At 41.2% G+C, this 12,728-nt stretch overlaps 1 protein-coding gene across 1 annotated transcript in view; it reads right to left on the reverse strand.

The window, feature by feature from the left end:
- The window catches only part of LOC143357379 (prominin-1-A), a 61,908-nt gene that overhangs the window by 14,227 nt on the left and 34,953 nt on the right, over positions 1–12,728 (reverse strand). The window contains 1 exon segment of the mRNA XM_076793828.1: positions 196–463. Coding sequence (XP_076649943.1) covers positions 196–463 — 268 coding nt within the window.

A 12,728-nucleotide genomic window follows, 5' to 3' on the forward strand; every position in this document is an offset into this window, starting at 1 on the left:
TTCGCTGTCTTTCGTCAATCCACTTCTGAATAAACGGAGATGCCATTTTGTTCGAACGCAGAGAATTTTGTTGAGTAGAGCACCGAGGAGATTATGATCGAAAAGGACTCGCGGTATAATTATAATTCTCGCAACGACCGTAAAATAATTTTGTTGAGCAAAGTATTGAGGAGATTAGACTCGAAAAGGACTCACAGTATAATTGTCGCAACGGCGATCAGCACCATGCTGAGCATCACCTTCTTGCAATGATCGTGTTTCTTGTCGAAGGGTTGACTCCTGGCTCCACAGTGACCAGCACACCTGCAGCAACAAAAGAACAGCCCCACGCAAGGTAGAATCGCAGCCAGAAGGAGACCAATCAGTGCTAGGCCTGCTAAACCACCATAGTGAGACACTATGATCTGCCATTCGGATAGGCTGTATTGGAACGCCGGCACTCTGTCCACAACCGTGAACATTCCTGCAACAAAAATTACCCTTTTTTTTTAGCATAATAGTGATACAACAACGAGAAGAGTAACATTAATAGCTAAAATAAAATTAAAAAACAACATGTCAACTATTGCGAGACCCATTCCACCGTATTATCCCCTAAACGAAGAAACCTCTTCGCTCCCATTAATCAGGCAAACAAGAAGAAAACAGCTGGCATGTGAAGACAACATTTTTGCTTGATGGTTCTTTAAAAGCGTGTGCCAAGACCGTTCGCGAAATTCGTGTCACACTGGGCTGAAAGTTCGAAGAGAAAAATATTGAGGGTTGCATCGAGAAAGGAACAATCGTGGACAGGAGGAGCCGGTAGAGGGGTTCGGTGAACACAGACGTTAAAGTGCATATTTTCTATCCGCAGCCGCCCGATGTACCGGTTTTTGGGGCGAGAACAACAGGGTAGGTGAAACGAGGACACACGAACGGATGTGGAGCGTAGGTCAGGAGGAAGGGTTGCCCCGGGTCGAAGGGTGAACGTAATGGGGACGGACGGGAGAAATTTATTTCCTAGTTGGTCCTGGGAAAAATGGATCAAACGTCGATGACCGGCCGCGTCGGATTAAGACCCCTGGACCGCTGCATTGATTTTCTGATGCAGCACACGCTGCGCTCTTCTTGCCGGACAAGCGCGAATATCCCTCCAAAACGTCTTCCAAAGCGTCCCTCAACTTCAACCGTGACTACCATAAATCCCATTACACTACGATTTCTTTTGGTGCGCAATTACTGGAGTGATCGAAGAGAACTCGCAGTTTTTGAGTAACCAGTAAAAGTATTCTTATTTTATCGATTTTAGTGAAAACAACTCAACAATCTAAGGAGATTGAACACACGAATCGTAATAAGAAAGCGTTCCTGATGTTCTTGATTCATTAGAAGATAAATATTTTTCGAACCTTGATGACTGTTTCAAATGCTTGAAGTCAATAAAATCTGAATTCAGGGAAGATCAAACCCGAATTATCCTATCAGATAATATCAAGAAATAATTTATAAATATCCCTATGCTTGATTTAATAATTTTCCAGAACATTAGAAGACGCTGTAAATTTTTCTCGGTCAAGGGATGCAAAATGATCGAGATTTAAGGGATCCGCGAGCTATTTCGCGTGCAACCAGGGAAGTTCTCGGCTGGGGGGGGGGGCTAGTTTCCGGAGAGACGGTGCATCGCAAACTTTCGTTTCTGGCGCATGCTGCACCGGTGTGTCGGTGCATCGTCCACGGACCTCCACGTGCATCGACGACGGATTTATTGCGGCCGTGTACAGGTCCCCGCAAAACCTGCACGGGACAAGGAGGTTCAATGATCGTGACGGGAGAGCGGCCGCGTGCTCTAACTGTATCTGTCGTTTCGAGTTTCCGTGTTGCAATAAGGCTGCAGTCGTCGCATGTAATGCGGACAGACAGGGGACGCATGAATCACTTCTTTAATCCATTTTCCATCCTCGTCTCGACAGACCCAGATACCAAAACCACCGCTGCTTCTCCCGATAAACTAGCGCAATCTTTCATTGGGAAAACATCCGAAACAGTGTTTGGAGATTGGAGTGCTTTGGAAATCTAAAGCTGTGCTCAAAAATTGGGTTACCTAGAAACTCGAATGTTTGAAAATAAGGTAACTCAGAGATTGGAATGTTTAAAAATGGGAGGACGTAGAAATTTTAATATTTAAAAATTGGGGAGCCTAGAACTGTAAATATTTAGAGATTAGGGAGCCCAGAAATTTGAATATTTAAAAATTGGAGAGCCTGGAACTTTAAATATTTAGAGATTAGGGAGCCCAGAAATTTGAATGCCTAAAAATTTTAAATTTAAGAATTGGGGAGCCTAGAACTTTTATATTTAGAGATTAGGGTGTTCAGAAATTTGAATGCCTAAAAAATTTTAAATTTAAGAATTGGAGAGCCTAGAACTTTTATATTTAGAGATTAGGGAGTCCAGAAATTTGAATGCCCAAAAATTTGAATATTTAAAAATTGGAGAGCCTGGAACTTTAAATATTTAAAAATTAGGGAGCCCAGAAATTTGAATTCCTAAAAATTTTTAAATTTAAGAATTGGTGAGCCTGGAACTCTAAATATGTAGAGATTAGGGAGCTCAGAAATATGGATGTCTAAAAATTGGAGAACATAGAAATTTAAATATTTAAAAGTTGGGGAGCCTGGAACTTTGAATATTTAGAAATTAGGGAGCCCATGTAGTGCTTTATTTATCAATCACGAACCATTATTTAAAAGACATTTTTGAAGGTACTTCTTGCAGCTGATCCAGCAATGTTAGAAAGGGTGCAATTGTACGTTAATGATGCAGACGGCATAAGCAACCGAAGACTCGTGTCCGTCGAATTAGAACTGTGTCCTTCAACGAGAAGGGAATAAACGTTTCGGGTCAGAGGCGAACCGGCAAATTTCACAGAGACGTTCTCGCGCCAGCGATTAAATATTTCAGGCGTACTCGGTGATGCGAATCGAAATTATCTGGTCGGTGGATGAAAAGGCAGATTATCCACTCGAGTCACGAGCTGCCACGGTTCTCGGCCCTCTTTTCGTCTGTGAAAAACCTCTCTTCCGCTCGCGTACGAAAAATGGCTCGTTTTCCCGAATTTGCATATTTCCCTGCAGCGTTCGGGGCCCGCAGCAACAAAACTATTATCCTCGCTCAGACAATAAGCTGTCCGCGCACCGTTCATCCCAGGAAATGAAGACGCCGCTCGAACAATGGATCCGAGTTTAATTGTGATTACGAATTTCGTATTTCTCTTCCGAAAAAATTTAAGTTTAATTAACACGGAAAAAAATCCCGGCTCCTGGAAATTCGTAAAATTGTTGACTAATTCAACGACTTCGGTCGCTGTTCTTCTAGAGTGATTAGTCGACGCGAATGTAAAATTGCATGATAAAAATTCGCTCTTCAATTTCCACTCGCTAATGTTCCAGGAACGTTCGAAATGGTTTGAGAGCGTTTGAGGGAAATTGAGAACGCAAAGGTTCTCAAAGTACAAAGTAGGACGAAAACGAGAAGCCAATGCTGCACAGGCCAATCACAATCGGAGGCCACTGTCAATCAAGTTCCACGAACAGGGGGCCAGAGCTAGTTAGTGATAGTCGGCGATAATAGCGAGCATCTAGATCGTCGTTAGCGCTTTTATACGCCTGTTTGGTGCAGGGGAGCCCGGCCAAGTGCTCGTTCTTGCGACGGCTCCCTGCGGAACGATCGACGACACGATTTTCGAGCGGGAATTTTTTCAATTTAACACCGTCGCGCGCGATTATTAGCACAGGAAGACAATGAACCATCTACTTTCATCTTCGGACGCTAGTTTGCGAATTTAGCACCTCCACCACGCAAGTGTTTATTTTCAGACGCTACTTTGCAAATTCAGTATCACGGTGGTGCAAAAATTAGCTCTGAAAATCCATCGAGCGCCCTGGTTTCTGTTTCAAGCTCTAGTTTGCAAATTTAGCGCCACGGTAGCGCGAACATTAACTGCGAAAATGTATTGGGCAACGTACTCTTTATTTTCAAGCGCTACTTTGCACATTTAGTATCACGGTAGCGCAAAAATTAGCTCTGAAAATCAATCGAACGCCCTGGTTGTCGTTTCAAGCTCTAGTTTGCGAATTTAGCGCCACGGTAGCGCGAAAATTAACTGCTAAAATGTATTGGGCAACGTGCTCTTCCATTTCCAGGTGCTAGTTTGCAAATGTAGCACCTTCCAACGCCAGGATTAGCTTTAAAAATCGGAGGAGCAACCTAGGCTTCATTTTCGGGCGTCTGTTTGCAAACAGAGCATTTTACCACCGTAATAATTAACATTCAAATTGATCGAGCATCCGAATATTCATCTCAAAACATTCTGCTGTAAATATAAAACCTCGGGAATGGAATTCCGCAGCAGAAATTAATCGAGCTTCCGGATTCAAACTGTTCAGACGGAAAGGGATTCTCTTTATCAAACGAACGTCTCTAATAAAAAAGTTTCAAGGAAACTGTTGGTAACAGAGAATAATTTCCCTTCTACGGGAGAATTAAATCTGGTGAACGTTTTTTTAATCGAGAAACACCGGGAGAACGGTTGCCGCGATATTTAAACGGTGCGTTCCAATTTGTCAAAAATGTCGGGGAGAGTTTCTGTCGTTTGAGGGTAGCGAAAAAAAATAGCGGAAAGGGTGGAGAAAGAAACAAGGCATCGTTGCGAAACCACTGCCGGCACAAATATCCATTATCTCGGGAGTTACGGCGACAGTGATAACGCGAACGGAGCACGTGAACCGGCGTGTTTCGCATCTGAAATATTTCCTAAAGGAAAAGTGGCCGGAAATGTGTCGCGGGCAAAGCGTAATCTTCATGCGACGGGAAAAAGCGAGCGAATATTTCGTGCGCTATGTTTTCAGCTTGGAAAATATTCCTTGAGCGGAATTATGCACGTCGCGTCTCAAAATTCAGGAGTACGTACCGTGAAACCTGCGCGAAAATTTTGACAGCCTCGGCATCCTATGTAATCCCATTCTGCAATGTGTATTACCCTTGTCTCTTAACATATGAATTTTCAAATATTCGATACTCCAATTTTTATATTTTCAAATATTCAAATGTTTGGACAGTCAAATTTTTAAATACTGAAATTTTTAAGCAGTCAAATTTTCGGGCCTCCCAATTTATAAGTATCCAAATTATTAAGTTCTTCAGTTTTCAAATATTCAAATTTCCCGGTTCTTTAATTCCTTACTATTTCAACGTACGAAAAATAAAATTTTGAAATGTTCGGAAGTTTTAACACTGAAACATACATTTATTGAAATCGAAATAAAATTCTGTTTTCTAGTAATCAAGCCCTAATGACCTTCTAACAAACGGTAGTGTTTGCAACATGTACGAGTTGCACAAACGTGCCTAGAATAATACTAACACATTTTACGGCAGAAATAAGAATAAATTGAAGACTTTGTCGTACCTAAGATCATAAAATGAATGAATTTTTACCCTAAGGAACAGTTGAAATAAACGTGGAGGTACAGAAAATATAAATTTTCTTTATCTTTCGGGGAACAATTAGGACCGACTTGTAATCATTGGGAGATCTTGTAATCATTATAGCCGTGAAAAATGCATAAGGCAAAGAACAAATGTTAAATATCTAACATAGTCTTATCGTATTTGAAAATTTCCAGGATTATTCCGACGGAAGTCCTAGAAGTTGTACGTCTCGGCTCGCAGAAAATGAGTCTCGCGCGCGTGTCCATCGTGCCGTTAAATGGCCAGAAACGAATCTCACGGCACGGTATTAGCATAATCGTGCTAGAGGTCAATGACTCCGGGAAATCGATCGAAACTGTGGACGACAGTGACTCTGTTGCACCGTTGCACCGTTTCACCGTTGCACCGGTGCAGCGGACGCTCACCTGACTGTAATGCCCTTTTTTAATTATTCAAGGGGCTCTTTTCTCCTTCAAGTTCGTTCACCCACGTCGCGTTAAACTTTCAACGTTGAATTACGATATTTTCTTTATCGATTCGAGCCACCGTTTTATATTCTAAACCACATCGTTACCGTAACAATGGCGCAAGACCAGTTAACTCGTCGATTAAAATCATTTTTGACTCAGTTTGTAATTTTAGCATGTAGCAAAATTTTGTCGAATCGAATCAATGTCTGATTCAGCATTGTTTAAATTTTAAATTAAGTTTTTATACTTCAATTGTACTCACTTGATTTCGTCACAAAATTTATAACTTGATAACACTGCAAAATGTTACTGCATTGAATTAAAAATTATACGACAATTGTATTAGTATTATTAGTATTATTTGTATTAGTATGATATATTATTATATTGTATTAGTATATATATATTTAATTTTAGCATGTATCAAACTGTATGATGTAGTAATTTTCTTTTTAATTGGATCATTAAAGGGTTGTTTGATGGATCACGTAGAATAGCGATCGACTGACTCAGTATCACGAGCCGCGATTAAACGGCCGGTGTTTTCACGCATCGAGTGACTCGCCAAGAACACCACCGTAATGAACAAATTATACAGAGCACGGCAGAGCGAAAAACCGTACCGCTTGCAGTGTACATGCACCTGACTGCGTGCATTACGTGTTTCCGCGGTGCAGTGTAACCGTGGCTTTGTAACACGAGAAAACCTCGACCTCCGTGCTCAGCCGATTTCCGGTTCGCAACGACGCACGTGGATTAACTGCAGCACACGCGAAAGCCGATCTACTTCTCAATAAGAGCTTCATTAACGTGTCTTCTCGTTTTTCTTACTGTAAGCCACACATTTAAAAAGAAAAATGACGCAAACTTGCAAAAACGTTGTGACACAACTATTTGACAAAAAAGAAATGACAAAAGTTCATGGAATGAAGAAAACAATACCGTTCACCTCGTTAATTAGGTTGCAGATTTTAGAATCTTATAGAATACACAAATTGTTTAAAATTTATCGTGCTAGATGTAGTAAAATTTCTGTGTGATTCTAGGCTTTGATGATGAGATAGAGAAAAATTTATATTAGAGCAACAACTCTCAGTATCATCATTTTTTATTTTCTACAGCAACATTTTTTTGCTTTCTGGAAACATTTGGGGAAACTCTTTGGCCACCAAAAATTGTTTCCGGTGTGGTTTTCAATTTCAGACGTTAAAACTGCCTTCGGAGAAATGTGAACTACCACGAAAATTGCTGAACCACCAGTACTTAATTTTTCAGAGCAAAATCCTTCCTCCCAAGTTTTTCAAAAATACTGAAAAAGAAACTTGGTCACCAAAAAACTCTTTCCTGCAACGTCCAAGTATTTAAACCACAGGTCCACCAGTCCAAGGAAAAAGGTATCAAAAAACCACATTTGATCATAGTATCAAAGCAACGAAATTTCCGGTGAAAGAATTGCATCAGAAATTTCGTTTCGCTGTCGGTTCTCGATCGAACGCGGAACGAGATTGTTTCGCGTTTGTTTTCGTGTAAAGCGCAAAGCTTTGCGCGCGCGCACGTGTAGGAAACGAGCAAACAAAGAGAAGAAAAAAAGAAACAGAAAACACGAAAAGATAGGATAGTCGTCGATTTAGCGAGAGATCAGGTTTCCTGCGGTCGATAACAAAAGGAGCATCGGAGAGGAACCGATGGGGGCGGCCAAAGCCTTTTTCCGAATCCGGTCGTTTTTCATTTTGTTATCGGAAAACCCTTCGTTCCTTCGGTTAATCCCCGCGGATGCGACCCGCTATTATCGTAATGAAGAAATCCATTAGCCCTCCTACACGGTAAATATTGGTGCATCGAATATTCTGATTGGATGTGACCCTCTTCTCTCTCTCTCCCTCTTTTTCTCTTCTCCGTCGATTTATTAACCTGTCTCTCTTACTCCTCACGATTCCGCGGCCATGAAATAATACCGGGGAGCAAATGAGGAAATCGCTCGAGGCACTGATTTCCTTGTTATTAATCCGGCGAGATTGCTGTTCGAGCTCCAATAACATTTTCTGCATCCACAAAGTGGCGCAGACAGTATTGACGAGACGCTTGGCAAACTGATGCGCTCGAAACTGTGCTCAAACACTTTACCCTGAAACCGCAGACTGCGTGGAAGCTAATCTTACCAGGTTTCATCCTGTGAAGATCAATTTCGTCGGGGGACAAATGTCTTTCCATATCGTGCCGCTCACGATTCGCCTAAACTTCCCTAAATCTGCAACTTGCTAAGACTGCTTCGAAAAAATGTACAAAAATGTTTAATAGAAAATCGGAACTGGATTGTATGCCTCTACGAAAATTTTGAATTTTTTACTTCGCTTGACAAAAATATTTATCGATTATCCTTCAAATAGTCTTCCTCTAAATACTTTCAAGATTTTCTTCTGAAAAAATTTCAGACTATAGTCAAGAGTTATGTTCATATGTCTGCAAAATACCGAAAGTTTTCACCTTGTTAATTCTCGTTAAAAAAAAATTCCTCGGAATAGCATATTTTTAGTCGAAGGCGTGTCCATGAAAAATGGAAAATCTGATGAAATTTGAATCGATATCCCGAAGAGTATTTCCCGGAAAGGTGGGAGATACCGAAGAACCGGGGATGAGCCGGGTATCTGTCTCCCTTTGGAAAGATTTCAGCTCAAAGGGCTCCGTGGAAAAGAATATGCAGTGTTCGTCTGGGCGCCTCACCCTTCGGCCCATTTTCCAAAGGTTCGCCAGACTCGCATCTCATTATTTTCAAGGACAAAGTGCTTCCCACACCCTCGAAGACACCTACGAGCTTCTCCTGCGAGTCTTGTCACGCAGCATTCACCCCCTTGTGCAGTCTCCGACGATGTCCGTGCATACAAGGTGCATACAAGGTGCATAAACCGTTCACACACACCGCGTTCGCGCGAGCTTTGAATCCCGAGGAACGAAATAATTAACTGCGCGTCGAGTTCTGTGTTACACGAAGGAATTTAGAGGAGCTGCGGAATTGTTCGGTCGCGGAAAAGCGAGTTTCCCTGGCAGTATTACACGGTGATACGTATCCTGGGATGCCAGATCTCGGATTTCACTGTGTTCCTTGCTAGTAGGAACCCTGCAAGCTGCGGTGAAAAATATAGTGCTGTGGAATGACATCTTTCAAAATCCCTGGTGCATCGCGAGTGTCTAATCTTTGAATATTGGACCTTTCGAATTTCAAGTATTTCAATTTCCATACTTTCAAGTATTTCAACCTTCAAGTATACAAATTTTTAAATTTTCAAATATTTAAATCTCTGGGTAGTCCAATTTTCAAATATTCAAATTTCTAGGCCCTCCAAGTTTCAAAAATTCAAAATTTTAAATATGTAAATCTCTAGGCACTCCAAGCTTTAAATATTTCAATATCTCTAGGCCCTCCAGGTTTCGAATATTCAAATTCTCAAGTATTAAAAATTTTCGGCACCCCAGTTTTCCAATATTTAAATCTCCAGGCCCCCAATTTTCAAATATTCAAATTTCTAGGCCCGCCAAGTTTCAAAAATTAAAAATTTTAAATATATAAATCTCTAGGCACTCCAAGCTTTAAATATTTCAATATCTCTAGGCCCTCCAAGTTTCAAATATTCAAATTCTCAAGTATTGAAGTGTTTAAGCACTCTAATTTTCAAATATTTCAATATCTCTAGGCCCTCCAGCTTTCAAACATTCAAATTCTCATGTATTGAAAATTTTGGGCACTCCAGTTTTCAAATATTTAAATCTCCAGGCCCCCAAGTTTCAAATATTTATATCTCTAAGCCCTCCAAGATTCAAATATTTAAATCCCCCGGCACTCACTCAATGACGGCCAAACGTTCAAACTGTTAGGCCTTGTAACTTACGAATATAATTAAATTCCTAATTTCTTAGCATTCAAGCACTACAAGTTTCTAATCTCGAAATTATCACATTTGAAACAGTTTGAAACACCGAATGGACACTGTTTCCACCTTTAGATAATCGTGAAATGTAATGGATTATATAATTTGTATAGCCCGGAGAAGCTTCGGCTTTGAATACTGTATTCACGGTATTCAGATCGAGATTGTAAATGTGGTCAGAGATTGCGTGTCGCGACGAATGGACAGATGTCCCAGTGTGAACGAGTGAAAGAGGAATGAATTAAACGGGGGATTTAATTGACGAAGTGTCGCGACGGAACGCAACCGTTCCGGTTGCTGAAGTAGCCGACGGGTTTCGAGGTGAGAAGAACTCGGTTCCTCGAGGACAGTGGCCTGTCCTGGGGCTTCCGGTGCATTGTCCGAAAACGAAACGTGATCTAAGTGTGCGCAGGCACTTGGAGCGATCACTGAACCGTGTCCAATCCCCACAAAAGCAGGAAAAAAGTCCCTTCCAGTTATCTAGCAAAATTTTTAAGTTTCTTCTAGCATTCACGAACAGTGTGTCCATTTAAACTTAAAGATCTAAATAAAAATTGTAGGCAGGACCTAAACACTAGATTTCCGGGACTCGTCAAAATGAAGAGTTCTTACATATAATAAAGAAAATGACTACAAATTTGGATAGACACATTCGTGCCACATTTATAAAGTAATATAAAGTAGTCACCTGCAAGGTATAATAGTATTTCTAGATCAAAAGGCTTCATTGCATTCTGAAATCGACATTTCATAAGCTACAACCTGATAATTACAATCGAGGAAAAATATTTACGGTGTTATTCGCGTCCAAAGTCTGCAGAATGTCTTGCCGTGCATTGTCAGGTGAAAAGTCGATAGCCGCGGGTCCGTCGATGGAAACTGCAGCCTCGGTCGAGCAAATAGTGCTCGTAGGAGGCGTTAATGACTTTCTAAGCGTTTAAATATTGCCGGTCGAAGGCCGATAGAGCCATCCAGCTGCGATTACAGGAACGGCAGTGATTTTCCCTCGAGTTCCGCGAGAGAACGGGAGAGAAAGCTGGTGTCCCATGGGGCCCCGTTGCGAACCTCTGACTTATAACCGTGTTACGTGCTAAGCACCGTGATACTGCTCGTCGTTACCCCGGTTAGAGTCCCTTCCCAATTTCCATTCGCATTACCGAGGCATCCAGTTTCTTCGAAGACCAGGGAACCTAACGCTTGGAATCTGAACTCGTCGAACAGGAGCTGTCTCGTGTAAACGGGTCGAAAAAGCGGTTTCCTTAATTGCATTTCTTCAAAATACTCCCCCAAAATATTATGCTTTCATTTACTGAAACGACAAAGCTGCAACTAGACGACTCCGCGAAGAGCAACTAAATCAATTACAGAAACAAACTATTAGACGTCGATAAAAGACCATCGATTCGGAAAAAAAAATTCATGACAACTGATCAATTTTTCAGCAATCGCGCGAGACAACCCCCTTGATTACGTCGGAGTAGTTTCCCATAAAATAGCTGGTTTTCCGCGGTGAAATTTCGTCGCTCGTTTCGTTCCAGGTATCGATCCCGCGTGTCTCTAATGTCCGAGTATCGATAAATACTCTATTCTCGTTTCTAATGGTAGAGATTGGAGAACCGACTAGTCTACTTCGTCGAGTATTTTTAGCTTCGCTCGAAGTACCGCGCGGAATTTCATTTGTCCACGGCTACCGTTCCGAAGGTATTGTCTTATAGGTTTCGACGTTGTTCGCTTCTGTTCTCGTCCGTTTCTTTCTGGACGGCTTCTTGAAACCATCGATGCTCTCTCTGGCGCTGCAACACGCCCTTCGCGGGCTTCTCGTTGGCTTCTTTGATGCACGTACAACCCTCCTTTCTTTTTTTCGCGTCTCTGACAGTGTAACTGAAAACCGAGTGGGGCTTGTCTCGATGTCGAGCTTTGAAAATGTTCTTTGTTGCTTTCGGATTCCCGAACTGGGTAAATGGGACAGAGAGTTAATGCACAGAGTGTTTCATGAATGGTGGGAAAAATTTTAGGAATAGATTCCTAAAGCTTAGAGAAGACAAAAAAGTGATATTAAGGGCCCGGTCTTCGTAGATTCGCGATAAGGTAGAGTGACTACATTACCGTCAAAAAATGATTTTACGTGGCTCAAGTTTTCGTCCTTATATAAGAATATTTTGTCGCTGGTAAAGGGCTCGTTCGAAAGAGGAAGGTTCAATCTAGTGCGCGCTGGTCAGGAGATATTTGGTAATATAAGCGTTAGAAGTAGGCCAAAAATTGACGATGTGCATGCCGTGGAATCCAAGCATTTTTGTGCCATTGGATGAGTTTTCTGGATGAAATCGAGAGCAGCGCGCACTAGAAAATATCTCCAGCTATAAATTGAGGTATATTTTGTCTTGATTCTCTGCGAAATAAAGAAACTTGAAGCACGTTTCTGGCGACAAAATTCATAACATCGATAATACAGAGCAAAAAATGTGACAAGTTTTGTCCCGGACTTAAGACCCGTCGGATCAAGACCAAGACGGATCTTAAGTCTGTGATTGGAAATTATTAATTAACACTAGGTTTACGGGACCCGTCAAAATGACGGGTTCTAATATTTGTAATTTACGATTACTGAGATTGTGAAGATCCATCTACGTGGAATTACTCAACAAACTTATTTCCTTAGGTATATATTATTTAAAAAAACGGCTGAAAACTTGGATAGACACATTCTTCTTATTTTTATAAAGTAATGTAAAATACTCACTTTTCATGCTCCGTAAACCTAGTGTCAACCCTTTGCACTCGGCGCTATTTTCATTCTAAAACTAAATTTTTTTTCCGACTTGGAATATTTTCATTTTATTCATACGAAGCTGATCCGATTTCCACA

Source organism: Halictus rubicundus, chromosome 1 (assembly GCF_050948215.1).
Source record: "Halictus rubicundus isolate RS-2024b chromosome 1, iyHalRubi1_principal, whole genome shotgun sequence".
Lineage (NCBI taxonomy): Eukaryota > Metazoa > Arthropoda > Insecta > Hymenoptera > Halictidae > Halictus > Halictus rubicundus.